At 38.1% G+C, this 27,325-nt stretch overlaps 1 protein-coding gene across 1 annotated transcript in view; it reads left to right on the top strand.

Moving 5' to 3' along the window:
* Positions 1 to 27,325, top strand: part of MACF1 (microtubule-actin crosslinking factor 1) — a 215,682-nt gene that overhangs the window by 152,438 nt on the left and 35,919 nt on the right. Inside the window, exons 53-75 of the mRNA XM_012646667.1 lie at positions 6,028 to 6,189; positions 6,382 to 6,552; positions 7,340 to 7,506; positions 10,155 to 10,314; positions 10,646 to 10,972; positions 11,958 to 12,042; positions 12,566 to 12,807; positions 13,822 to 14,028; positions 15,324 to 15,443; positions 15,888 to 15,995; positions 16,905 to 17,123; positions 18,137 to 18,340; positions 19,089 to 19,097; positions 20,062 to 20,293; positions 21,278 to 21,504; positions 22,416 to 22,538; positions 22,637 to 22,738; positions 23,350 to 23,451; positions 23,545 to 23,718; positions 23,810 to 23,965; positions 24,106 to 24,303; positions 25,162 to 25,290; positions 26,159 to 26,332. Coding sequence (XP_012502121.1) covers positions 6,028 to 6,189; positions 6,382 to 6,552; positions 7,340 to 7,506; positions 10,155 to 10,314; positions 10,646 to 10,972; positions 11,958 to 12,042; positions 12,566 to 12,807; positions 13,822 to 14,028; positions 15,324 to 15,443; positions 15,888 to 15,995; positions 16,905 to 17,123; positions 18,137 to 18,340; positions 19,089 to 19,097; positions 20,062 to 20,293; positions 21,278 to 21,504; positions 22,416 to 22,538; positions 22,637 to 22,738; positions 23,350 to 23,451; positions 23,545 to 23,718; positions 23,810 to 23,965; positions 24,106 to 24,303; positions 25,162 to 25,290; positions 26,159 to 26,332 — 3,798 coding nt within the window. The remainder of the gene's footprint in view (positions 1 to 6,027; positions 6,190 to 6,381; positions 6,553 to 7,339; positions 7,507 to 10,154; positions 10,315 to 10,645; positions 10,973 to 11,957; positions 12,043 to 12,565; positions 12,808 to 13,821; positions 14,029 to 15,323; positions 15,444 to 15,887; positions 15,996 to 16,904; positions 17,124 to 18,136; positions 18,341 to 19,088; positions 19,098 to 20,061; positions 20,294 to 21,277; positions 21,505 to 22,415; positions 22,539 to 22,636; positions 22,739 to 23,349; positions 23,452 to 23,544; positions 23,719 to 23,809; positions 23,966 to 24,105; positions 24,304 to 25,161; positions 25,291 to 26,158; positions 26,333 to 27,325) is intronic.

Below are 27,325 nucleotides of genomic sequence, written 5' to 3'. Positions count from 1 at the left end.
ATGGAGGAAGTTTTCCCCATTGGCATACCCTTTCTTAGAGATACTACCCACACTGATTCAGTGCCTATATCAGAAGAAGGAACTCCTACTTCCCCCACTGAAATGTGGATCAAGGAGGACCTTGATTCCCTAACATTTGGAATAAAAGAAGTGACCAGCACAGTGCTACATGGGAAAGTGCCTGTGGCTGCAACTGCTGGATTAAATTCAGATGAGGTAATTGTTGCTCATTTTGATGCCGGGAAGGGTGTAGAGAGTAAAGTGAGATGTGCAAGTTATCTGAACGTGGAGGTGATGAGAAATGACACAGATAGTCCTTTCTTTTGTTCTTTTTGGGCCCCCTGGGCTTACAGTTTCTGGCCTTTCTGTTGAGTTTATCGGGAGAATATATCTTAATTCTGTCTGATGAAAAACTATAATTCATACTTCATTTTTTATTCAGTTAAGCCAAGTCCAAAGAATACAAACAGGGATATAAACAGACCTGAGGTGCTTATGAATCACTCTGGGAAGATTAGTTAGCTATCCTGAGTCTCCATTTTCCTCATTTGTTAAGGCAGAAGAGAGGATAAATAACAATTTTAAAGCACCAAGTGCACAAGATTACCAATCACTGGTGGTATCCCCCCTTTTCCCTTCAAGTAGGTGTGTTGGTGAGTTAAAAGAATTCACCAAAGCAGATTGGGTGAAAGCGGTAAAGATGTGGAATGACAACTTTTTAATGCAAGTGTTTCTAAATGCCAGAGCTAGGCATAATAATGTTTATGAAAAAGTAGGGGTATTTTGGTCAGCTTTGTCAAAATGCCTTAGTGTCCTTAAGCAAATCACTTGTCTTGGACCTCTTGTTTAGTAATCTGCAAAATAGGACAATTGGGCTAAATGTCCTCCTGGGTGTCTCCTAGCTCTAAGATTCTTAATGTTAGAGAACAAAATGTGTTAGGAAGCAGTTGGGAACAGTGTTCCACATCCTTGAGCCATCCTAGTCTAAGGAATTTGAGATCAACAGTTTTCTACAGTTAATTGCCCAGGTGTCATTTGGTCAGTGGTAAAGAGTGAAGGAGTTAGAGGTTAAATCTTACACAGTCAGGGATAACTGAGTGAGGAGGTAATTTTGCTTTTACTACATCCCTAGGACCCAAAACAGTGCTTTCTTCATAGTAGGCATTCACTGTGGACTGACTGAATGAATGAATAAATATCAATCTCCTAGGTGATTGATGGATTCTGCAAGAAAGATGGGTTCTCTCATTCACCCCATTGTAGAGCCTGTCAGACTCTTAGTCTGCTAGAGCACCAATTAAACTTGCAGCTACTGGCAACAAAATTATTTTGATTGTGTGCCATAAACTGCCAACTTTGCCAGAGATCCTCCTGCTTAGCTGAGTGGTGGTGGTTTTGCCTTTGGCTTTACCAATTATTTTGTAATGTAGCATTCCATCAGATCAGGATGTGTCACCTTTCAGACTGAGGTATTTTGATTCTGAGTTTTATTGAATTTGGGATTGACACCCAGATCCCAGTAACCTGTCCAAAGTTAGGACAGTAGGTCAGTGTCAGAGTAAATTCTTACACTAACATTCTTGACAATACAGAATATTTCTAGTATAAAGCCTATAGCAGTATTCAATGAAATATAGGGATTAAACTTATAAGGAAACAATCAAATCTGCATAAAGGAGAAAAAGTTCAGAGAAACTCTTATATCAGTCTCTGGGATCTCTGCTTCCTCATCTGCAAAATAAGTAGATGAGCTAGGTAATCTCTAAATGTCCTTCAGTTATAAGAGGTAGTTAGTCATTTTATGAAATGGAGAAGGGAATGGTAGCCCAGCTGCAAGGTTTTCATCTTTGAAGTGTGGTTACTTTTTGGAATATCTGGAAGCAAGCAGATGCCTACATCTGTGTACAGAAAAGGAAAGATCTGAGCCATACCCCTAACAAGGACTGTTAACCAACAAGGATGTAGAGAGGCTATTTTGAAAATATTTATTGAAACAAATCGTTATGGAGTTAACATGAGTATTATACTCAAGGTGAAATATTATTTTAAAAAGTTTTTCCAAGGCCAGGCACAGTGGCTCACACCTGTAATCCGGGCAGTTTGGGAGGCTAAGGTAGGAAGATCGCTTGAGGCCAGGAGTTCAAGACCAGTCTGAGCAAGAGCGAGATCCCATTTCTACAAAAAATAGAAAAATTAGCTGGGTGTGGTGGTGCACGCCTGTAGTCCCAGCTACTTAGGAGGCTGAGGCAGGAGGATTGCTTGAGCCCAAGGAATTTGAGATTACAGTGAGCTATGATGACGCCACTGCACTTTAGCCAGGGAGACAGAATGAGACCGTCTCCAACAAAAAGCTTTTCCAAGATGAGAGATGTATGAATTTTATTTCTTCCATTTTAAAAGGGTTCTTAGAGGCAACTGAGCCTGTCATTTTTATACATAAACACTTAGAACTTGACAAGTGGTCATACTTGGAATGTGATTTAGAATGAATTGCTTTAGATCCTCTGTGTAAGTGTATGTACAAATGCACATGTATATGCATGGTTAATGTAGATATAAACTTTCTAATAGCCAATAATAATAGTTTGGTAGAAGAAGCAGAATGCCAAAAAAAGTTTGCTATTTCTGTAGTGGGAGCTGAGATCCACCAATCTTTGGTAATTTAAACTCCCCATTCATTCATAGACTTCCTCAGTCTTATTCCCAGTCACTGGTTCAAAGGAAGAAAAAATGTCTTTTGTTATAAAACAGAGGTTCTATAAAATTAAAATTTGCCAAGGGAGTCTTTTTAAGCAAAAATTGGAGAGCACCGCAATCCCAGTTCAGTGTTTGAATGCTCTGGTTCTTTTTTATTTCAGGATATTGTGGGGGTACAGATGTTTAGGTTACGGATGTTGACCTTGGCTCCCCTCACCCCGCCAAGTCTGAGTTTCAAGTGCATCCGTCCCTCGGATGGTGCGCATCGCACTCTTTGTGTATGCATATACCTGTCCCCTCCTCCCCCCCCACCGCCTGACATCCAATAGATGTTATTCTTATATGTGCACTTATGTGTTGATCAGTTAGTATGAATGCTCTGTTGATCCACAGAACCGTCATGGGTTTATTTGCTTTCCCTAACATCATTTGTATACAAGGATTCATTCATTCACTGAATAAATATTGAGTACCTACTCTGTGCCAGATACTAGGCTCCTACAGTGAATAGAGTTGGTATGGTTCTTGCCCTTGTGTAACTTACACATAGTGGGAGAGGCAGATATTAAGCAAAAACATGGCACAAATAAATATATAGTTATAGATTATGGCAAATTCTTTGAATAAAAAGAGAGACGTTAGTGGATTTGAAGACAATTGGATGGAGTCAAGATATATTTTGGAGGTGAAATCAAGAAGACCTAACAGTGTCTTTTGTGTTGGGGATGAGGGAGAGGGAGTTATGAAAGATGACTTTAGGTTCTGGTTTGTACAACTCAGTGGATGAGGACAGTAGTAAATCGTTGATTTAAGGAAGAACAGATTTGTGGGGAGGGAAAAGTGGGATATACTGTTCTATTTTGTAGCCGTTAGGTTTGAGATGCCTGTATTTCATTTGTATGGTGATGTTAAGAAAGCAATTGGATAAATAGGTTTGAAACTCAGAAGAGAGATAATAAATTGAGAGTCATAAGCATTTATCATGGTTAATGTTCAAACCTGTGGGAATGAATGGGATTGCCGATGAAGAGTATAGAATGAGAAGAGGGCCCAGGACTGACAGGACATCCTCCCTTCATCCCCATCCTTAAAGTCTCCAGTATTTAGAGTTCTAGGGGAGAAGGATAAAGAGAACAAAGGACATGAAAAAAAGGATTAGTCAGGATGAAACTGGGAGAACGCAGTATCACCAAAGATAGAAGTGTTTCAAGAAGTTCTTTGGGAAATTTTCTATTTTATATCCCTGTTGCATCTTACAGCCTTGCAATGATTTTTACTAGTGTACTGCTCTGGAAAATGTCTGCCAGTGCTGCTTAGTTAATAACATGGCACAGTCCTATTTCACTAACAGCGAAATACTAAGGAATTTTAATGTATCTAAAAGCACTGGTATTGCAAAACAGCTTTATTTGGGAGTTGAGAGAAGGAAGAAGGTTTTTCATATTTACTTTCTTTAATGTTCTGTTCACTTGTATTCAAAATAAATACCTGGATAATATTTATTTAGAGGTGCTTTCATATATTTCTGAACTTTTGAAAAATGGTGAAACAGATAATCATTGTCCCTGTCAACTTAATCCATAGAGCAGAGATGAGGAATATCTAATGTGAAATATTTGTAAACAAAGTACATCCAAATTTTTAAAGAAGAATTAGCTCTATTGCAGATTGAGCATCTGAAATCAGAAATGCTCCAAAGTCTGAACTTTTGACATGACACTGACATGACACTCAAAGGAAGTCCTCATTGGTGCATTTCAGATTTGAGATTTTCAGATTTGGGATGCTCAGCCACACTGTCCGCTCCACCAGCCCCCACCATCACCACCACCATTTTGTTGTACCAGCAGTAACTTTAAACTTGGGAGTTTCCCCCACCCCCACCGTTTTGCTCTGATTTTTCTTTAGTAAAAACATCTTCAATGCTACAAAATGGAATTACAGCAGTTGCTTTTTCTGGGAACCATGTTGTTTGAGAAACAATCATTTTAGCTGAACTGCCTGGTAATGTTGCCTAACAAAATATGGTATAATCAAATTATAGTATAAAATGAAGAACATCTTTGTCATTTTCCTTTTTCACTGTTCCCTAGGGCTTTCCCTCCCTGGTAATCTTAGCCATAGACCATTATTTCTAGAATCAGATTCCTAATTCTAGTGTGATCTGTGGTCACATATTGACCAAAATTAGTCTTGCCCAAACTTATAATTTTCTGTTACATTTATTTTTGTCCTCTTCCATTTTCTGTCATCTTCTGGCCTTAATTGACTCACCTGTCTCACTGAAGCTGAAAGAACTTTTTATGGAAGAAAAAAAATGGAGATAAATCCGGGCTAATGGACTGTGGCTGTTTTTTTCTTCTGATAATTGAGAGAAATGTGATTTCTAGGGACAAATATTTATTTCATTCTTTCCCTTAATCTCTTAGTATGGCAAAAGTACCATTCTCTTCTGACCTTTTCTGTTTCCTTTTAGAAATGTCTGTCATTATTGAGCTTGACTGTAGTAAAGTATGCACATTGCTTGTTACACTTGTAAAATTCTGTTGCTTCATGGTGAGCAGGGATATACAGTATCATTTTTAAAAAGTATTTATGTATATGTGTGTGTGTGTGTGTGTGTGTGTGTGTGTGTATCTATATATGCGCATCATACTCAGAGTGTGTGTCCAAAGTTCTGAAGGGCATTTCCCAACGTTACTGGCCCGTTTCCCTTTGTAATCAGAGGAATACTGTTTCAAGATTATGGGCTGTGTGTGGTATGTGGCCCTGGAACAAAATGAAGTTAAATGGCCACAGGGGGATTAAGCTATGAAGTTGGTGTTTTTTTACACTGATAATATATTTTGACTAATTGAATTATTAGTCCTAATCAGAGAAGAGCATTGCCTATAATCGATGGTCACTTAAGGCTATTCCCCAAAGTATATTTCATCTTAAATACTAGTCATTTAGGATCATTCTTCTTTTTTAGGATTCATATACATTGAACTTACTTGTACAATATTTTAAGGTCGATGCTTCTCTATTCTCTATAGCTTTTTGTGTTAAATAAATTAAGCAACAGATAAAAAAACAAAGAACAAACCCATGAGTCACTGAGTTAAAGACCTAAGTAGTGTCATAACTCGCTAATTACATGTCCATAGGGAGGGTGTATTGAAATACGAAACCACATGTTTTCTTGATACTTCACTGTGCAGCTTGGTTTTTTCCCCACCCCCTGGTTTTCCTTCATTGAATCATAAATGCTCCAAGAATAACCAGTCGCTGTGTGATATAGAGGGTCTAATAGCCTTTAAATTAAATCTTTGGCTTGCAATTATCTAGATGTTTCAGAAAGAACAAGTGGATCCTCTTCAGATGAAATTGCAGCAGGTGAATGGACTTGGCCAGGGATTAATTCAGAGTGCAGGAAAAAATTGTGACGTGCAAGGTTTAGAACATGACATGGAAGAGATCAATGCTCGATGGAATACACTGAATAAAAAGGTAAGTGAGAAGGAGTAACAAGTATACTGGGAGCAGAAGGTATAGAAAAGAGACGTCTAAATCTAAGGTTTCTCTGGAACCTGAAACAAATAAAAATTAGCAGTTGCAATCTATAGTTAGTAAAAAGGGTCAGTAGAAATTTAAAAATTGTGCTCTCCTTTCTCATAGTAAGCCTACATGTCTGTGATACAGGTTGCACAAAGAATTGCACAGCTACAGGAGGCTTTGTTGCATTGTGGGAAGTTTCAGGATGCCTTGGAGCCGTTGCTCAGCTGGTTGGCAGATACTGAGGAGCTCATAGCCAATCAGAAACCTCCATCTGCTGAGTATAAAGTGGTAAAAGCACAGATCCAAGAACAGAAGGTAAGTGAAAATGTTGGGACAGTGAACTATAACAGCCGTAGGGAGTGGTAGACAACACATTTCCTCATATTAATAGTTTAAGGAGCAATTCAGTTTTAGTAGAATCCTAACCTACTTTGTGTCATCCTGAAAAGAAAGGTAGAAATTGATTTTCATCATCTTACTTTAATCTACTGGTTTGCTGTGGTATATTAGACTGAATAATTTTATTTGTTCATATATCCTATTTTGATGTTCACCCACAGCTTTATATTAAGAGGATTTGGTGTTTTCAGAGTCAGCAGTATTCTAAATAATGTATATCATGTACATGGTTGTGTCCGTATTTTTGTTTCAGTGCATTTTTCTTTTTTAAAAACATTTATCCCAAAGGAAATTTTATTTTTATTGAGGTATAACTAACAAATAAAAATTATATATATTTTCAATGTACAACACGATGTTTTGATATACATTGTGAAATGATTTCCAAAATCAAGCTAATTAACATATCTGTCACTTCACACGTTAACCACTTTTCAGTGCACTTTTCTTTTGGTTCAAAGGACATTTCCTGTTAGTTACATAATGACAATCACTGCTCCATTTAAAAACTTAAGTGTGTGAAAAGTTTATGTGTTTGGTAAGAACTATGCTATATCTCATGCTGTTTCCTCAAGGATGGAAAAAACTTCTGTTAATTAGGATTTGATAGGGTAATGTTGTTTTGATTTTTTTGTTTCTACTGCAGATTTTAAAATGACCCTGTGTTATCATTTTTCATTCTCTTTGAACATGTATATAATAGCTGCTCCAACGGCTCCTAGATGATAGAAGGGCCACCGTAGACATGCTTCAAGCCGAAGGAGGCAGAATAGCCCAGTCAGCTGAGCTGGCTGATAGAGAGAAAATCACTGGACAGTTGGAAAGTCTTGAAAGCAGATGGACTGAACTACTCAGCAGGGCAGCAGCCAGGTAAGGCCAAAGAGGTTTTTTGTTTTTTTGTTTTTTTGTTTTTGTTTTTTTTTTTTTGAAACAAAGTCTCACTCTGTTGCCTAGAGTAGAGTGCCGTGGCGTCAGCCTAGCTTACAGCAACCTCAAACTCCTGGGCTGAAGCAATCCTCCTGCCTCAGCCTCCCAAGTAGCTGGGACTATAGGCATGTGCGACCATGCCCGGCTAATTTTTTCTAAATATAGATTTTTAGTTGTCCAGATCATTTTCTTTCTATTTTTAGTAGAGACAGGGTCTCGCTCTTGCTCAGGCTGGTCTCGAACTCCTGACCTTGAGTGATGCCCCCGCCTTGGCCTCCCAGAGTGCTAGGATTACAGGCGTGAGCCACTGCGCCCAGCCGCCAAAGGGGTTTTGAGGAATGAGTCAGAGGTTTGTTTTGTCCTGTTTTTGACTTACTATCACTGAAGTGCTCTAAAAGCTTGTGGATGATTCATACAGTACTTTGGAAGGTGTTTAATGGCTGAAGGATAAGTTTTTAGAGATGCTCCACGTAACCAGAATCACTCTCAGGAAATGAACTCCAACTACTCATAAATTTCTGAGAACTGTAAGACTCATTGCTCTGTGTTGTTGTTCTGCTGCAGTATAATTGTGGTTCCAAATGACAGACACAGACTCCTACAATCCAGCCAAGTTATTTTCTGAGTGTTTGAAACAGATTTTTCTGCCTTTATATTTATAAATAATGCTTTTGATACTTGGAATTGAAATTCGTCATATTTCTTTTCTGTTAGGTTATCCTAATATTAGATGTTTTTGCATCTAGGAGTTAGTCTGCAGTTCTGTTAAATATTTACTATATGGGCATTCAGGAGATGCATAAACTTTCTTCAATAAATGGTCAAAAGAAGAAAATGCTTTCTCTTTTCATAGCTATGAGTAACCCTCATGTGACTTGAGCTTAATACATCATATGGATGTCTTGTCTGTTAACTTATACTGTCATCCATTTTAAAAATAAATACCAGGTAATCAGAAATCTAAGAAAGTAGTAGAGTCAATCATTTGTTATTGTAGCCTATGGCAGTCGTCAAATAACTCCCTCTTCAGGGAGTGCCAGCACATTGACTAATTTTTAAATTTTTTGTAGAGACAGAGTCTTGCTGTGTTGTCCAAGGTGGTCTCGAACTCTTGGCCTTAAGCTATCCTCCGGCCTTGGCCTCCCACAGTACTTGGATTACAGGCGTGAGCCACTACACTAGGCCACTAAAAACTTTTACTTGGATTTTTAAATTTTGGATATTTGATGCTTCTAAGTTATTTTTAGCTCTTCTCTTTGATACCCCAAAGCTTATTACGTTGAATTATTCAGACTTTCAGATTCCACAATCAGAGATGAATCAGAAGGACACAGAAATTAGAGGCAATTTTTAAAAAATGAAATTCAACTTTAATAATCTTTATATGTTTTAGTTACATTAATTGCAGATGTATTTTGAAGACTGGCATAAACAAACTAGGAAAAGAAGTTCTATACTTAGATTGCCACTTAAAAATGGTAGCATCTAGAAACAGGTTTTTCTTTATATTCAAACATAATTGAATTTCCAGATAACCAAAATGCCAAATCTTTTTATTTCAACCATTTCTTATTAAAATAAGTTTGTCAGGGTGTAACCAGCACAGGACCTAGCACAAATAGGTATTAAGTAAAGGTTTACTGAACTAAAGTGCATTGTGTGTTCCCAGGCCTTTTCAAATGGCATATCTTCTGTCTGTTCTTAGTAATTCACAGGCAGAATTATGACCTTTCGTTATTAATCTGTGCTAATAGAGTTCTGTGGTTGGTCTCCTGTCTCTTCTTTGTCCCACTGCCTCCAGCATCCAGGCTTCCTCTCCCCTTTGTAATTTGCTGCTTTTATTCTATAGAGTACTTGAAATCCAAGCTTAGCGTGGATGTTATATTGAGTAAGAGTCCAAGTGAGCTGTGAAATACATAGGTTTTTTGGCTGCTATTTGTGTTGGCAAATTCAGCCAGTCTGAGGTCATTTTTTCCCCCTTAAATCTGGATTCAAAGTTATGTTCTGGGGCTTGAAATTATTAGCAGCCTGACTGGATTTTTGGGAGATGGGGAGGGAATTCTAGTTCATGGAACTACAGTGTACTGCCTTTGCTCTTCAGCTACTCTCTTCACTCAGAAGCGAAGATAGCAGTGACAGAGAAAGAGAAGTTAAAATTGATGATTGTTTGACTCCTTTAAACTTTATTTTGGTCACATGTTCAGGTGATGTATGTGCTACATTCACATGTTTTGATATGTGTCAATGTGGTATAAGGAGAAAAAGCATTAAAAGGTCTGATTGTAATCCTCATTCTAGTCTTGCTACTCCCTGGGTGATTGGACAAATCTTTCTTTAAGCCTTCAAGGTCAATTTTCTAGTTTATCATAGTGGGATAATTATTCTGCCCACCTTACAAGGCTATCACAGGATCAGAATAAGGTAATGCTGTGAAAACCTTTAAAATACCAAAATGCTACACACTGTGTGCTTTGTTTACTGTTGGTGTTTAAACCGTACCTGGTAAAGACTCTTCTTTTACTGAATGTAGTACTATTATCAGTCTTAATGTGACTTTCTGCCTGAGCAACTTGTTCTATATATTTGCGTAGGCAAAAACAGCTGGAAGACATCCTGGTTCTGGCCAAACAATTCCATGAGACAGCTGAGCCTATTTCTGACTTCTTATCTGTCACAGAGAAAAAGCTTGCTAACTCAGAACCTGTTGGCACTCAGACTGCCAAAATACAGCAGCAGATCATTCGGCACAAGGTAGGAAGTAGTTACAGTTAATGAAAACACAAAACTGGAATTGGAAATCCTAGAAATAAGAAAACTGCCTACAACATTCTAGAAGATGTGTTCTGTGGGGTTTTTTAAAAATATGGTCAGATTATTAATTGAAAAAGTCATATCCTTAAAGTAAAAATAGAAACGAATAGGCTACCATCAGAAAAAACAGCTTCTGTTCCCAATTTTTATATTACTTTTGCCCTTCAGTAGGTGAACTTTTTTATTATTTAATTTGTTATATCATTTGTTATCATTTCATGTTTTCATTTATTTTATTTCTGTTATTCATTTTTTCCATCTGGATTTCCAGGCTCTGGAAGAAGAAATAGAAAATCATGCAACAGATGTGCACCAGGCAGTCAAAATTGGGCAGTCCCTCTCCTCCCTGACATGTCCTGCAGAACAGGGTGTGCTGTCAGAAAAGATAGACTCATTGCAGGCCCGATACAGTGAGATTCAAGACCGGTGCTGTCGGAAAGCAGCCCTGCTTGACCAAGCACTGTCTAATGCTAGACTGTTTGGGGAGGATGAGGTGGAAGTGCTCAACTGGCTGGCTGAGGTTGAGGACAAGCTCAGTGCAGTGTTCGTAAAGGATTACAAACAGGATGTCCTGCATAAACAGCATGCTGACCACCTGGTATTTCCATTCTTACTGGTTATGTTACTAAGTCGATATTTTGATTCGTGTATCTCTTCATTTCTTTTTCTTTTTTTTCTTCATTTCAAACACTTCAACTTTATTTTATACATAAGTGCATTGTTTATAGACTTGGTGCTAAGTACTAATCTATATTAGATAAGTCCGTGGAAATACTTGTGTTTAACAAACTAAATCAGTAATTCTAGAAGATGGTATGGAGCATAGACTTGATGCCCCATCAAGTTGAGTTGAGAGGGGCCATCTCAACTCCAACTCATAATTTACATCTTTAGGTAATGTATCACTGAGTTTTCTTTTGAGCAGTTTTATGAAAGAGAAAGTACTTTAACAAAATCAAATATATCTAAATAGTGCCCAGGATTTGGTCATGTAGTTATAACTTTTATAATATTTCTAGAATTTATATGCTCAAATTCTAGGGATTTTGTGTCATCTTAGTAGAAAGAAATTTGCCTTTTTCATTTCATTTTTATGAAATCTCTTTGGGAGTAGTAAAAATAGGCAAAGCAATTTTTTTAATAGTCTAATATTATTTTGCTTCTTCAACTTCATATATGGAAACAGTTTTTAATCAGGATCCTGATTTAAATCAACCTGTTCTTACTGATTTTCTTCTCTTGAACTTTCTGTCTTGTTTATTTTGAACACAGTAGACATTTTTGCTCAATTTCACTTCTACCTTTCTTAGGTTCAGGTTTGGTACCAGTAGATTGGTAAAGCTGATTTAATTATAAATCCCTTCTCATTCAGCAGAGAAGAAAGCTTGCCTATAAGTATCTGCTTTAATTACTTTTGAATAATCAATGGGCTAACCAAAGAGATAATGAGGAAATCAAATATCTGATATTTAAACTAAACTGGTATTCATCTCTTTACTTTAAATTTGGTCTCTTAAAGGTCTCACATTTCTTACCCACTGTTGTGCCATAGTTTTAGGATTAATGATATTCTTTCCTTTCAGGCTTTAAATGAAGAGATTGTTAATAGAAAGAAGAATGTAGATCAAGCTATTAAAAACGGTCAGGCTCTTCTAAAACAAACCACAGGTACTTTGAAAAGTGCGTCTCTTAGCACCTCTATGGTCTCAAAGACAATCACATTTCCAGAGAAATAAGCTCTTTGCATTAGCCACTTCTGTTGGTATATATGAGGAGCTCGGTATTCACTGATTGTGTTACCATGTGCTCCAGGAGGCTGATGACCTGTGTCCTGTTTCCTGCTAAATCTTATGAAAACTAAAGGACTCAGTTGTCTCACATCAGTTATAGATGATGATCCCCCTTGCCCTCCAGTATGTGGAATGCCAGCATTCTTTGAATGGTTTTGCGAACATCTAGAAACACCTGAAGCTGAACTCAGACCTTAATGATCTCAGAAGTGGCCTCTTTTATCAAGTGGATGGTTTATTTTATTTCCCACTCACCCTTCTTATGGGATGTTAGGTGAAATCATTACCACAGGGAGAGAACATCTATGAAATTAAAGGTCTGATTGGAAGAAAGGGGGATTAAAGGGACTCCTCATCCCCAGATCTCTTAAATAGGAATAATTGTGTGCTGTCTCCCACAGGTGAAGAAGTGTTACTTATCCAGGAGAAACTAGATGGAATAAAGACTCGCTATGCAGACATCACAGTCACTAGCTCCAAGGCCCTCAGAACTTTAGAGCAAGCCCGGCAGCTGGCCACCAAATTCCAGTCTACCTATGAGGAACTGACCGGGTGGCTTAGGGAGGTGGAGGAGGAGCTGGCAGCCAGTGGCGGACAGTCTCCCACAGGGGAGCAGATACCCCAGTTTCAGCAAAGGCAGAAGGTGAGCTGTCATTCCACACCATAAAGGGAAAAGTTTCCTCTTTGTCGGAGTTATTAAGTTTTATCACCTTTACTTAAATCTAAACCAAAAATGTCTGCCTCCCTCCTTTATTTACTCACAGACAGTAAGATTTGCATAAAGACATATATAAATTATGTATATATTATAGTCTAAAGGAGAAAGAAGTTAAACCTCAAATCCCTAGGAAGTTTGCTTTGTCTGTAAAATTTTATGATTTACCTCTATTTTTCATTCTCAAAGAGTACTTCATGTTTTTAATTGATTCTCCTACAGGATCTAGTATAGTTCTAGATGCAGAGTAATACTGTATAGGTACTTGTTAAGTTAAATGTCTAGCCTATGGTTAAAACATTATTTACCATTTCTGTTGAAGTGAGGAGAAAAAAGAGCGAAGCACTCTTTGTTTTATCCAGAGACAGTCTGGCTCAAGAAGTCATGCAGACAGTTCTAAGTAAGCAGCAGCTAAGTCTAAAGTCAGGCTTCAGCATGATTAAAAAATCTGAGACAAGGCCGGGCGCGGTGGCTCACGCCTGTAATCCTAGCACTCTGGGAGGCCGAGGCGGGCGGATCCTTTAAGCTCAGGAGTTCGAAACCAGCCTGAGCAAGAGCGAGACCCCATCTCTACTAAAAATAGAAAGAAATTAATCAGACAACTAAAAATATATAGAAAAAATTAGCCGGGCATGGTGGTGCATGCCTGTAGTCCCAGCTACTCGGGAGGCTGAGGCAGAAGGATCGCTTGAGCCCAGGAGTTTGAAGTTGCTGTGAGCTAGGCTGACGCCACGGCACTCACTCTAGCCCGGGCAAAAGAGTGAGACTCTGTCTCAAAAAAAAAAAAAAAAAAAAAAAATCTGAGACAAGAAAAAAATAACTGAAGGAAGGAGGTCAGAGCCCTGCTGGGATGTGTGGTAGAGATAGCACTTTCCACCCAGCACAGCTGCTAATGTGCTTTATTTAGCAAGGTATGGCCTGAAAACTCTTTTCCCTTCGTAGGAATTAAAGAAGGAGGTCATGGAGCACAGGCTGGTGTTGGACACAGTGAATGAGGTGAGCCACGCTCTGTTAGAGCTGGTGCCCTGGAGAGCCAGAGAAGGGCTGGATAAACTTGTGTCCGATGCCAATGAGCAGTACAAACTGGTCAGTGACACTGTTGGACAAAGGGTGGATGAAATTGATGCTGCTATTCAGAGATCACAACAGGTAATGTTTGTAATGCCTCCACATTAATATTTTAGACAGTGGGGATTGATGTGTGAGATATAATACTATGAGCCATATAAATAGGAATAATGGCTCAGGAATGAGAATGAGTTCAAGCTAAATCTGATGCAACAAACATTTCAGTAATGGGAAATGATTGGGTAGAGGTTTCTGAGGATGGATCTAGCTTTGACCCCAAATACTTGATCCCTTTGAGTAAAGAAGAACTTGGAGAAGAGTCTGTGTGAGGCCTTTTCTTAGCTAAGATAAGAAGTTTGATGGTGATAGTAGACAGTATCTAGATCTAAAAGATCCAAATGCATTACAGTCTTAGTTTGATATAATCAACTCTCTTAGCATTAGATAGAAGAGGGGAAGGAACCAGGAGCTATAATTACTATCAAATATGCAAACCAAAATAGCAGAGGTATCCAAAATAAGTCCTCTCAGTAAACACAGGTGTCATATTTCCCTTGATATTTTTTCCTCCCTGCTTTCTGGAAAAAAGTTACTTGCTTTTTTCTGTAGCTGGATACCACCTTTTAATGGGCCATAGCACAAAAAATAAATTAATATAACATAACTCCTTGGGTTCATAGTGATAAGCAAACACTTTTTGAACCTCACAGAAATTTGCTTTGATTCCAGGTACATCCCCAATGTGTCTTTAGCATTATCCCTAATCTTTGCCAGATATTTCAATATGAAACTTATTGGGCTTGGGAGAAGCTTATTTTAAACAACAGTGCAGGTTGGCAGAGTCGAAGAGGAAGAGATAAAAGATTGGGGGACCCTCATGAAACAAAAGTCATATAGAGCATGTTTTGTTATTATTACATAACCATTGAAAGATCTGGTGTTTCTAATGCTCCTTCCGCTGAGCGAGTACTTTCAAGTTAACTGTCTACGGCCATGTTAAGTTTATAGTCAAACATCTGACTAAAACTACTACTGTTTAATATCTGGGTGGGACAGGGGATTGGCAGAAAGAGTCCACTCACTCTCTTAAAAGTATTGATTAGAGGTATATTTCTTTTGAAGGATGTCAATTTCTGTTGTTTTATCTGCAGGACCACTAAGTAGGTTCTGTAACTTCTTTTAAAGAAGTTGAAATATGATCAATTCTAATTTGTTTGCATTTGGGCTTGTGATTCTTCCTAGTTTGGGCTTTACTTTGTGAGATACAAATTATATTACTGAAAATCCAGGCCCTTCTATGTTGAATAAATTAGAGTTCTAAGAAGGAGACCTTGGCTATATGTAATTTGTTTATTTTTCTTCATTACCTCTATTAGTATGAGCAAGCTGCTGATGCAGAACTAGCTTGGGTTGCTGAAACAAAGCGGAAACTGATGGCCCTGGGTCCAATTCGCCTGGAACAGGACCAGACCACAGCCCAGCTGCAGGTACAGAAGGTAAGTGTAACACTGGTGTGCCCACTCTGCCCTGAGCTAGTAGACTTATCGGTAGCTTCGAGTGACTAGGAGAGTTTCTGACTAACCTGTGTCAAGTGGAATGATTTAGTGGCATGATGGAGAATAGAAATTAATTTTATATATACTTGGTTGGGGTGAGGAAGAAATTTTTTGCTCTGTGAAAGAGGAGAAATAGGCCCATTAATCCAGGAAAGAACAGTTAGCGGTTTCCTGGATGATTTTTAGGAGGGAGGATGTTTTTGTAAGCTACTAAAGAAGATAAACAAAAAAAGATGTTGGATAGGCAAAGTGTCAAACTTTATAAGATCAATTTTTGATGTGGCTTTAAAGTAAAGAATTTTTCATAGGTTGTGTCTTACCATTCACTAACACAGGCTGAGGGTCTTTTTACTTCTTGACTTAACTACAGTTTGCTTTTCAAAGGCTTTCTCTATTGACATCATTCGACACAAAGATTCAATGGATGAACTCTTCAGTCACCGTGGTGAAATCTTTGGCACGTGTGGAGAGGAGCAGAAAGCTGTGTTACAGGTGAATGACATTGATTTATACACCACATTGTTCCTGTCTTGATTATGGTGAATTAGTACAATTGTGAAATGATAGTTTAAGATTTTTTTCCTTCTGGACTTTTTTATTACTGATTGTTACTAAAGTCAAACTTGATGTTCTAGGGAATTCAGACTCCTAACCTCGTGTTCAGAAATGTCTAAACAGCCCTACTAAATAACGTGAAACATATTGCAAATCCATCTTCTTTATAACAAAGAAATTGCTACGTATCCTTACTCCACAGGGCATAAGCTTTGAGTTACTTTTCAAGGAATTTATGGTAGGGTTTTTAGAACCATATTGTATATTAATTCCTTTTTCAGGTCCTTCTGATAGGTCATCCATTTTTAAAAGGATTGTCCAAGAGACTTAGTTTGTAGGACAGTTTTGTTTATTTTTTTATAAATGGTATGGTTAACCATACTTTCTCAAAAACATTCATAAATTGACTGAGCTACTCATCATAAACCTTTGAAGCATGAATGCCAGATTTCTGCAGAGATTTTTTATCAGAGGAAAAAAGGCAAAACTCAATGGGCAAAGATTCCATCACAGCCCCTGAGATGTTCACTTTTAAACTGATCTGTTACAACCTGTATCTAAGGGTGTGTGTCATTACTGAATGGTTAATTTTGCTGTGCTTGTGCTATTTTACTATCTTTAGCTTTATTTTCATCTTTTAAAAATTATAGACAATGTATATGATAGGATAATTAGAAAATTCAGATAAAAAATAAAGAAAATGAAAATCACTTGTAATCGTACTAGATTAGTCCATATTTTGAAAAAATTTAGTGTGTATTCCTTTAGACTTTTTAATGTATGTATATGTACTTTTTTTCTTAAAAGAGGGGTTTATAATAGTAATAACTTTTTTTTTATTCATAGGAAAAAACAGAGTCTCTAATACAGCAATATGAAGCCATTAGCCTACTCAATTCAGACCGTTATGCCCGCCTAGAGCGGGCACAAGTCTTGGTGAACCAGTTTTGGGAAACGTATGAAGAGCTCAGCCCCTGGATTGAGGAAACTCGAGCACTAATAGCACAGTTGCCTCCTCCAGCTATTGATCATGAGCAACTCAGGCAGCAGCAGGAGGAAATGAGGGTAAGGAGTACACCAAGTTTTATTTATTGCAGAACTAAAAATGGGCTCTGTAACTTACTCAAAAACAACATATTTTTTTGTGCCTACTATGTGCAAGTTCAATGTTATGAAGTTATTTCTTAGTTAGAATTTCTTTGCATAATAAAATACATACATGAATTATTTCCTTTGTTGTTTAATATAAATTGATTAAAAAATAAGATTATGGAGATGTTGAGAACCTAGGTATTACAGAGGTAAAGAAAGAACTAACTTAAAAAATCAAGGGTATTTGAAATATTTCCAGGGACAATGTATAGGGTGTTGTTAGACTTGAGGTGTTTTTGGATGGCTCTTTCTACTTGGTTAGGTACCAACTGGAGTGAGAGTTGTGAAGTAATGTCAGAAAGCTTTTTGCTATATGTAGTTAAGACAAAAGGGAAATTTATAGACATTTCAATTAATGTTATTACCATTAATGACACTTCATTAAATGTTTATTTTTTGTTTATGGCTTGTGCTCATTGCTATTCCCGTGTTCCTATAAGTGGAAGGATGCAAACTGGATGTAGAGCCAGCAATAAAGTTGAGTCAAGGAGTGGATGACTTGCCAGAAATGTTGCTCTTCCATAGCTTACCCTGCTTGGTGTCTCTCAGTCTGGGGAGGTAGACAGATATTAAACCATGTAAATTACAATATGGTACATAGAAGTATTTATGAGTACAGAAGAAGTTGGGGTAGATTTGCATGACCCACCGGTGGTGAGGGAGAGTGAGAAAGGATGGTATCCAGGAAGGCTTCCAGGACAATGAGACATCTGAACTGGCTTTTGAAAATTAAGAGGATTAGGTAGTGTCAGAGACCAAGACTTAGGTGTTTTTCTGTTCCCCCATAAATGATGAGATGCCGAGACTTAGTGGCATTTAATAATTTAGTTTGTTTCTCTCAAAGTTAGTATTATCTCTGATCAAAGTATCTAAATAAACTGGTATAAAAGTGCTCATTATGTTTTAATCCGTATTTCTTTACATAGCAACTAAGGGAATCTATTGCTGAACACAAACCTCATATTGATAAGCTACTAAAGATAGGCCCACAACTAAAGGAGTTAAACCCTGAAGAGGGAGAAATGGTGGAAGAAAAATACCAGAAAGCTGAAAACATGTATGCCCAAATAAAGGAGGAGGTGCGCCAGAGGGCCCTGGCTCTGGATGAGGCTGTGTCCCAGTCCGCACAGGTATGTATGTGTCTGACACTCATAACCTTCAACTGTTAGCCTGAGCAAGAGGTCTCTGTATCAGGTATGCCTCTATGTGCAGGAATGTCCAGACCAGCATATTGATAATACATGATTGATAGAAGATAATACATGATTGATAGGAAGCTTTGCCTATCTGCATTTTTATTTCAGGGAACATTGGCATACTGACACTATAAGGAGGATAAAATACAAGTGTGTATTGTCTGTTGATGGTTTCCCTGAAAACTTTCTATGTTGTGATGATCCTTTAGTAGGGATGATTTTGGATAAATTTATCTTGCAGATTCAAAAGCAGTGACTGCCTCAAAAAAATGGTTCCTGTTGGTCCTGTTACTTTTGAGATTTAGAACAATAGCACATTAGTTTTCTTACTCAAGAAGCAACAAGCTAGCTCCTCGTTGAGAGAAGGATGCTTGGATAGGGAAAAATAAGAGCCAAAGAGAGGCATAAACCACCCACAGTGGAGTTTAAAGCATGTAACTACATACTTTTCAACTAATATATTACTGTTAGTGGTACTTTTGTCATGTCTGGGTATTTTATTCCTATGTTTAGTCAATATTCTTGGTTAATATTTGTACTTACTCAAGTTTTTCCCCCCCCACCTTCCGTCCCATCTCTCACTCACATTGTGGAATGTGTTACTTTGTGTTGTTGCTGCCTGCTCCTGTCTTCCCCACATGGTCACATTTCATTGTTGTGTTGACTGCGCCCACCATTACAGATTACAGAGGTAAGGTACCCACCCCCACTGGTATTAGGGTGTTCTTATAAAACTGAAAATTGAAGGCATCACCTATCATGAAATTTCCCTTAATGTTAGTGGAATAAATTTGATTAGTGCAGTTTACTATTCCAGTTTCATTTGGGGGTGGAACCTAGAAGTGAGGGAATGATGGGAAGTGATTTTGTTAAGGAAATCCCACCATGTTTTTCCTGTGGGACACTTAAAATTGATAAGCCTTATACTAATTAAAGAATCCGGAGTTGGTTTTAAATAGTTTTTTTGAAGGCAAGTTTATCTCTTTTGCTCCCTTTTCTCTCCTCTCTGAATTGTTATAAATAAGAATTTTATAATTGTAGTCATGTTATTCAAAGTACCAAAAAGGTGGGAAGGTAATTGTTCTTTTAGAATAAGGTTAGATTTGGCCTTCCCTAATTGCCTTTCATCTTGCCAACATTTTCCTCTCTCACTGTTCCATACAGTGGGTTGTTATATTGCATGCCATACTTTTAAATGCCAACTCATGTAGCATTTTAAGTTCCCCATCCATTTACACAGCTGGTAGAGGGCATCTAACTTCTTGGTCTAGTCTGTTGCATGCAACTGTCATCTGAGATGTTGACATACTGACTCTCACTGATTTCATAGTCTTGTCCCTTTTTCATTACATTGGTTGGAATAGGAGAAATATTGTGGCAGCACTAAAGATTTGAGTTGATTTCTGGTGTATTAGTATCTTTTAATTCTTAAAATAAATATTGGCATTTTTTTATATGATGGGTCAGCTCTGGTGTACTGTGGCCAAACAACTTCTTAGCCAAACCCAGTACGTAACAGCCACTGGGCTGGGCTGAGCTGAGCACAGGTTATCCTAAACAGTAGTAGATTTATACCTTGTCCTTATTCCCTAATACTTCCCCAAGAAGTGTGATGAGGTATTGCTGTGATGGCTAATGTTTCAACATTTGTTTAGTTTCATGATAAAATTGAGCCTATGTTGGAGACTCTGGAGAATCTTTCCTCTCGCCTCCGTATGCCACCACTGATCCCTGCTGAAGTAGACAAGATCAGAGAGTGCATCAGTGACAATAAGAGTGCCACCATGGAGCTAGAAAAACTGCAGCCGTCCTTCGAGGCTCTGAAGCGCCGTGGAGAAGAGCTCATTGGGCGATCTCAGGGAGCAGACAAGGATCTGGCTGCAAAAGGTGCTTGATGGGTGTAATTATTATTTTATTTATTTATTTTTTTTGAGACAGAGTCTCACTCTGTTGCCCTAGCTAGAGTGAGTGCCATGGCGTCTAGCTCACAGCAACCTCAAACTCCTGGGCTCAAGCAATCCTTCTGCCTCAGCCTCCCGAGTAGCTGGGACTACAGGCATGCGCCACCATGCCCGGCTAATTTTTTCTATATATTTTTAGTTGTCCGATTAATTTCTTTCTATTTTTAGTAGAGACGGGGTCTCGCTCTTGCTCAGGCTGGTTTCGAACTCCTGAGCTCAAACAATCCGCCCGCCTTGGCCTCCCAGAGTGCTAGGATTACAGGTGTTAGCCACCGCGCCCAGCGGGTGTAATTATTTTTAAAGAAAATCAGTACAATAAATTCAAGGCTGTGGTTATCTCCAGCATCCCACCAGATATGTTTATTTCATTGAATATAAAGGCAGTCCCCAAGTAATGAGTATTCCAGCAAGTCATTTGGAAATCATTTAGAATTCAGAACACATTTCCCCATTGAAACAAGGTTACAATTGGTAGTTAGATTCCCAGGCCAGGAAACAAATGCTCCTTTAACCCCTAATGTGAGTAAACTACAGTATCAATAGTGAGTAGAACATAACTACCTTTTATAACACTTTTCCTGGGAAAACATACAAGTTCAACACAGAACACTACAAATAGAGTTCTCATTTCAGCCTCTTTGTACATTAGAGGTTTTGTATCTTAGCAGTACCTTTATATTAGTTTATTTTCAGATTACCTCCATGATCCCTTTATGTGAGAGACCAACATAAGCCAAAAATGCTAATTTAGAAATAATAAAACTAAGATAGAAAAGTATCCTTCTCAGTTATAAATGTTTAGAGCCTTTTTTAAAGGTGATTTAATTGAAAAGATTAGATGGAATTTCTGATGAGACTGATTTCAAGTACTTTGAGAAGTTCTATTCACTTATCTTTTTTATCTCCTCAGAAATCCAAGATAAATTGGATCAAATGGTATTCTTCTGGGAGGACATTAAAGCTCGGGCTGAAGAGCGAGAAATTAAATTTCTTGATGTCCTTGAATTAGCGGAGAAGTTCTGGTATGATATGGCAGCTCTCCTTACCACCATCAAAGATACCCAGGATATTGTTCATGACTTGGAAAGCCCAGGCATTGACCCATCCATCATCAAACAACAGGTTGAAGCCGCTGAGGTAAGAAAGAAATAGAACCCCTTCTCTCATGTGTTTGTCCTCTAGAAAAGCACTTTATCGAAGTATGTTGTATTAACTGCTTAACCAGGCTGAGTTCCTCAAAAATTTTCTAAAATTTTTTTTTTAAATTAAGACTTATTTTCCACTTGAAAAAAAATATCTACTCATTATGGTAAATGTCTTTAATGTAAAAAAACACAGATGGTAGAAAATGAAAATCAATTTTGGACTTATCATAAAGACATAACAATTGTTACTTTGACATACCTTTTTCTAGTCTTTTGGGGGAGTCTAGTTTTTACTAAATGCATTTCTCACCTCTTCTGGTCCTTTTAGCACAAGCCAAGCCTATCTTGATATTATCTCTATTTCTTTTATTTCAGCTATTTTTCCACATAGAAATTTTCCCCGTCCCTACCCTGTCAATAAGGCTAGTGCATGAACCAATTTTTAGGATATGGCACAAACTTCTTTAAGATTACAGAGTCTAGCACTCCTGTTATACCAGTCAGTGCTTAAATTTTTTATTTGTACTTTATTATTTTACACTTGTTGATACACTTCTCTGTAATAGATTTCTGGCTATAGATTATACTCTCCTTGGAGGCGGGAAGGGATGAACCCTTTGTGAATTATTGAAGCTCATTTTACCTTTCCCATACTGTTTTATATATACATATATCTCTATATAATAGTTGATATATATTTTGTGTATACATATATGAAAAATAACCAGAGTCTGAAACTTCACTGTCTAGGTAAGTGAAATATTATGAACATTGAACGGCTCTTGTGAAATTGACAGTTCTGTTGAACATCTGCTATTGGTGGGGGTGTAAATCACATTTGCAAAGTTTGGGAAGTTCTCTTCTGCTTTCTGTTTTGGCTTACATGCCGTTCATTACATCTAGACTATTAAGGAAGAGACAGATGGTCTCCATGAGGAGTTGGAGTTTATTCGAATCCTTGGAGCAGATTTGATTTTTGCCTGTGGAGAAACTGAGAAGCCCGAAGTGAGGAAGAGCATTGATGAGGTATGGAGAAATGGATGAGGTATTCAGATGGAACATTAGTGGGCTCAGACTAAAGAGTGGTATTGATTGAAGACTCTGACTGTATGTTTTTCCCCTAGATGAATAATGCTTGGGAGAATTTAAACAAAACGTGGAAAGAGAGGCTAGAAAAACTTGAGGATGCCATGCAAGCTGCTGTGCAGTATCAGGACACTCTTCAGGTGAGAGGCCGGGAGGTGACCACCAAGGAAATACAGGTTTCGTTTGTAGCCATTTCCTGATTTCAGCACAGGAGTGGATCACTTTTCACAGGACCTAAGACAGTGCTGTTTCTTCGTTTCTAAGCAAAGTTTCCCACTTCCATTGAGAAAAGTAGTGACATATGTCTGAATGTCTACTTTTCCTGCCGTTTTTATCATCACCATTGCGTGCTTGACATAGAGTCATTCAGCTGTCCAGTGAAGCCGCCCTTGCTGTGAGAGTCATTGCTTGCTAGAGGTTCCAAACCCAGGTTATCTTGAAGCAGCTTGGCACAGTAGCTTCAGGACACCATGAGTTCTGTAGCTGGCGATGAGAAATGTTAGCTTTTATTCAAATTTGGTATTTCCAGATTGTAGTTTATTTTGGGCCTCATCCCAATAACATTGGCTCTATTCTTAAATCTCCATATTACTAAAGATCATTATCCCTTATCTCTGCCCCCTACCTAAATATGCAGATATTATAGCACAAGGTATTTTGATTCATCCCTTCTTACATTAGCAGGGCTAATGCTAATTCTCTCCCAACTTCTGTTTTTGTTTTTGATCATTTACTTGTATTTTTATTCTAGGCAATGTTTGACTGGCTAGATAACACTGTGATTAAACTCTGCACCATGCCCCCTGTTGGCACTGACCTCAACACTGTTAAAGATCAGTTAAATGAAATGAAGGTTTGTATTTGGGAATGGCTTTTGAAGAAGAGTTGCTTCTTCTTAGTTTTTAAAGGCTTAGTTTGATGTTAACACTAAGTATGTCTTTGATAGGAGTTCAAAGTGGAAGTTTACCAACAGCAAATTGAGATGGAGAAGCTCAATCACCAGGGTGAACTGATGCTAAAGAAAGCTACTGATGAAACAGACAGAGACATTATACGAGAACCATTGACAGAACTGAAACACCTCTGGGAGAACCTGGGTGAGAAAATTGCCCACAGACAGGTAAGGCGAGTAGTAGAATGTATCAGTGAACTACTCTCTGCTCTTTTCTAATTTCCTAACAAATGTTCCCTTTCTATCTTTTTCTGAGTAGCATAAGTTAGAAGGTGCTCTCTTGGCCCTTGGCCAGTTCCAACATGCCTTAGAAGAACTAATGAGTTGGCTGACACACACTGAAGAGTTGTTAGATGCTCAGAGACCAGTAAGCGGAGACCCTAAAGTCATTGAAGTTGAGCTCGCAAAGCACCATGTAAGTATTTTTATTTTTTCATCTCTGCCCTTTCTGGTTTGAGAACATATTGCCACCAAAAGCCTTTTGATACGTGTATCTTAGGGAACCAGGCTTGATGATATCTATAGAGATAAATTATGTTATTCAATATTTTTTAGGTTCTAAAAAATGATGTTTTGGCTCATCAAGCCACAGTGGAAACAGTCAATAAAGCTGGCAATGAGCTTCTTGAATCTAGTGCTGGAGATGATGCCAGCAGCTTAAGGAGCCGTTTGGAAACTATGAACCAATGCTGGGAGTCAGTGTTACAAAAAACAGAGGAGAGGGAGCAGCAGCTTCAGTCAACACTGCAGCAGGTACGTGTCATCCCAGTTAGGCAGGGAGAGCTATGTAGATAAACAGAAAGCCTGCCTAAGTCAGAGAGAGGAAAGCAATTTGGAGTAGAACTCCCTGTATCTATCTTAAGAGAAAGATCTGTTCTGTGCTAAAACTCGTTTGGAAAGAACAGCTTTGGATTGGGTGGTTCTGTTTTAGATTAGTTGGTAGCCCAGTCTCTTTATTTTTATTCAAAGTTAGTAGATTTTCACTATGAAAACCTTGTTCACAGATTCAGTTTTTTCTTGGATCAAGTCAGATCACCCCTATTTAACAGAACCTTAGTTATATAGTCAGTTCCTCAGACTGTATCAGATGTCTGTAATATGTTATAGTGAGGTCTGAAGGAATCTGCTATATTCTCACAATAAATAAGTATATTAGGCCCATGCTAATACAGCAACAGAACAGCTCTCCCTGTGAGCAGCCCAAAATTTCTCCCTCGAGATAAATTCCTCATACGATCATTCAGAAAGTTTACTTTTGGGCTCAGCATGGTGGCTCATGCCTGTAATCCTAGCACTTTGGGAGGCTGAGATGGAAGAATCACTTGAGGCTAGGAGTTCTAGACCAGCCTGAGCAACTTAGCGAGACCCCATCTCTACAAAAAATAGAAAAAATTATCCAGGCATGGTGGTACACGCCTGAAATCCCAGCTACTTGAGAGGGTCACTTGAGCCCAGGAGTTTGAAATTGCGGTGAGCTATGATGACCCCCACTCACTTTAGCCCAGGCAACAGTATAAGACCGTCTCAAAAAAAAAAACCAAAAAGAAAAAAGTTTACTTTTGAAGCTAAGAATTGACTACTGACATTGCTGATATGTCTTTTTCTCAAAAGGCCCAGGGTTTCCACAGTGAAATCGAAGATTTCCTCTTGGAACTGACTAGAATGGAGAGCCAGCTTTCTGCATCTAAGCCCACAGGAGGACTTCCTGAAACTGCTAGGGAGCAGCTTGATACACATATGGTAATGGCAGTTTCTTGAAATTGAGCATAAGCATCCCATATTCAGTAGCTCCTGAGTTCATAGTCATATATGTATCTGGGAGTCTACAAAGTAGTGCATTTTTACCAGCAATCTAGTACAACCTTGAGGATTGCTGCTTATTACAGGCTTCTAATATTTTACCATAGGCAACAGTAATGACAGGGAAGAGTCAACTGGAAATACATTGGTGAGCTGGTAAATCTTGGGTTGATCAGTTTGATTGGCACAAGAATATTGACTTGAAGGTGAGAACATCAAGAAAACGATACATAATCTGTCATGAGATCAAGAGTAAAAAAAAATGAAAAAGAAAGACATACAAACATAGATGTGTTTGTATTTAAGAAGGCTACTTAGGATTTAGGAAACGTCGGTAGATGCTGATAATATTTCAAGAAAGCATGCTGATAACAAAAGGCAACATAATTTCTAGGCAAATCCTTCACGAAAAAGGGAAGTAAATTATCGAGGTCTATTTTTGTGATCTCTGAGCCATAAAAAGAATTTCTTCTATTTACTTAGTAACAAAATTATCTTAATATTTTACTTTGTCACTTGGCAACAAATTTATTTAATAAAATACACTAATATTTAAATAATGAATGAATGTCAATAATTAACTGTTAACTGCTTCATATTCAAATTATTTTTAATGTTAATATTTTAGTGTTGAGGAAGAATGGTAGATTTCATTCCCTAATAGCTCAGCAGTTGAACTGAATACAAAAGGAAGGCTTTTAATCAAGATGAGGCCTTCCTGGACTTCGCAGACTCTGCTGGTGAATCTGTGTGTGGGTGTCTCCCAGGGAATTGGTAATATTGATACCTTTCCTGCCTTTTCTTGTAGGAACTCTATTCCCAGCTAAAAGCCAAAGAAGAGACTTATAATCAGCTGCTTGACAAGGGCAGGCTTATGCTTCTAAGCCGTGATGATTCTGGGTCTGGCTCTAAGACAGAACAGAGTGTTGCACTCTTGGAGCAGAAGTGGCATGTGGTCAGCAGTAAGATGGAAGAAAGAAAGGTATCACCACAAAATACAAGTGTTATTACTGTGTTTGAGTAGTTTGCTAGGTGATTGCATATACAATAATTGTCATCTTGTTTATATGAAGATTTTTCAAAGACCAATATATTGTAATAGAAGTTGCAGAACTGATACCCTCAGAACTGGCTGTCTCTTCTGTTAAATTTCTATTTTCCATCCATGTCAAGCTGCATTGATGGTACTAGTTTCTGCTGATACTTGCTTTTATAATTATTTATTCCTTTTCTACATCTACCAGTTAAGACATTACTGCCTGTTACTGCTCAGTGATGGACTTTATATCCCATATTAATCACCAATTTGTGTTCCTACTTACAAACAAGGTTTTGTTGGAGTTGGTGACTTGTGATTGTGAGGGCAGGGACCGGGCATGTGGGGAGTGTGACTAATAATTCTCCATGAGGAATTTGGTTTCTAGTGTAAGTGCTGTGTACAAGGGAATTTACTAAAAATCAGGAGAGAAGTAAATTATATGACCTCTTCCCACTCTTCTTCAAAAATCAAGTTCTTTTCTCTACAAAAGCAGAGAAAGACAGTTAAGGATCAGATATTTGCCCAAAAAGATTGTATGTTTTATATGAGTCCAGAGGTTCACTGTTTTTTTTTGTTTTGTTTTGTTTTATTTCAGCGTATTATGGGAGTACAGATGTTTAGGTTACGTGTGTTGCCCTTGCTCCCCCTCCCAAGTTCAAGTATGTCCATCCTTCGGGTAGTGCTTATTGCACTCTTTGTGTATGCATATACCTGTCCCCTCCCCCTCTCCCCCCTGCCTGACATCCAGTAGATGTTATTATATGTTCACTTACGTGTTGACCACTTAATACCAATTTGATGGTGAGTACATGTGGTGCTTGTCTTTCCATTCTTGGGATACTTCACTTAGTAGAATGCGTTCCAGCTCTATCCAGCAGTATACGAGAGGTGCTATATCACCATTGTTTCTTAAAGCTGAATAGTACTCCATGGTAT

This window comes from Propithecus coquereli, unplaced genomic scaffold (assembly GCF_000956105.1).
Source record: "Propithecus coquereli isolate 6110/MARCELLA unplaced genomic scaffold, Pcoq_1.0 Scaffold249, whole genome shotgun sequence".
Taxonomy (NCBI): Eukaryota; Metazoa; Chordata; class Mammalia; order Primates; family Indriidae; genus Propithecus; species Propithecus coquereli.
This window is presented reverse-complemented; position numbering and strand designations above follow the sequence as displayed.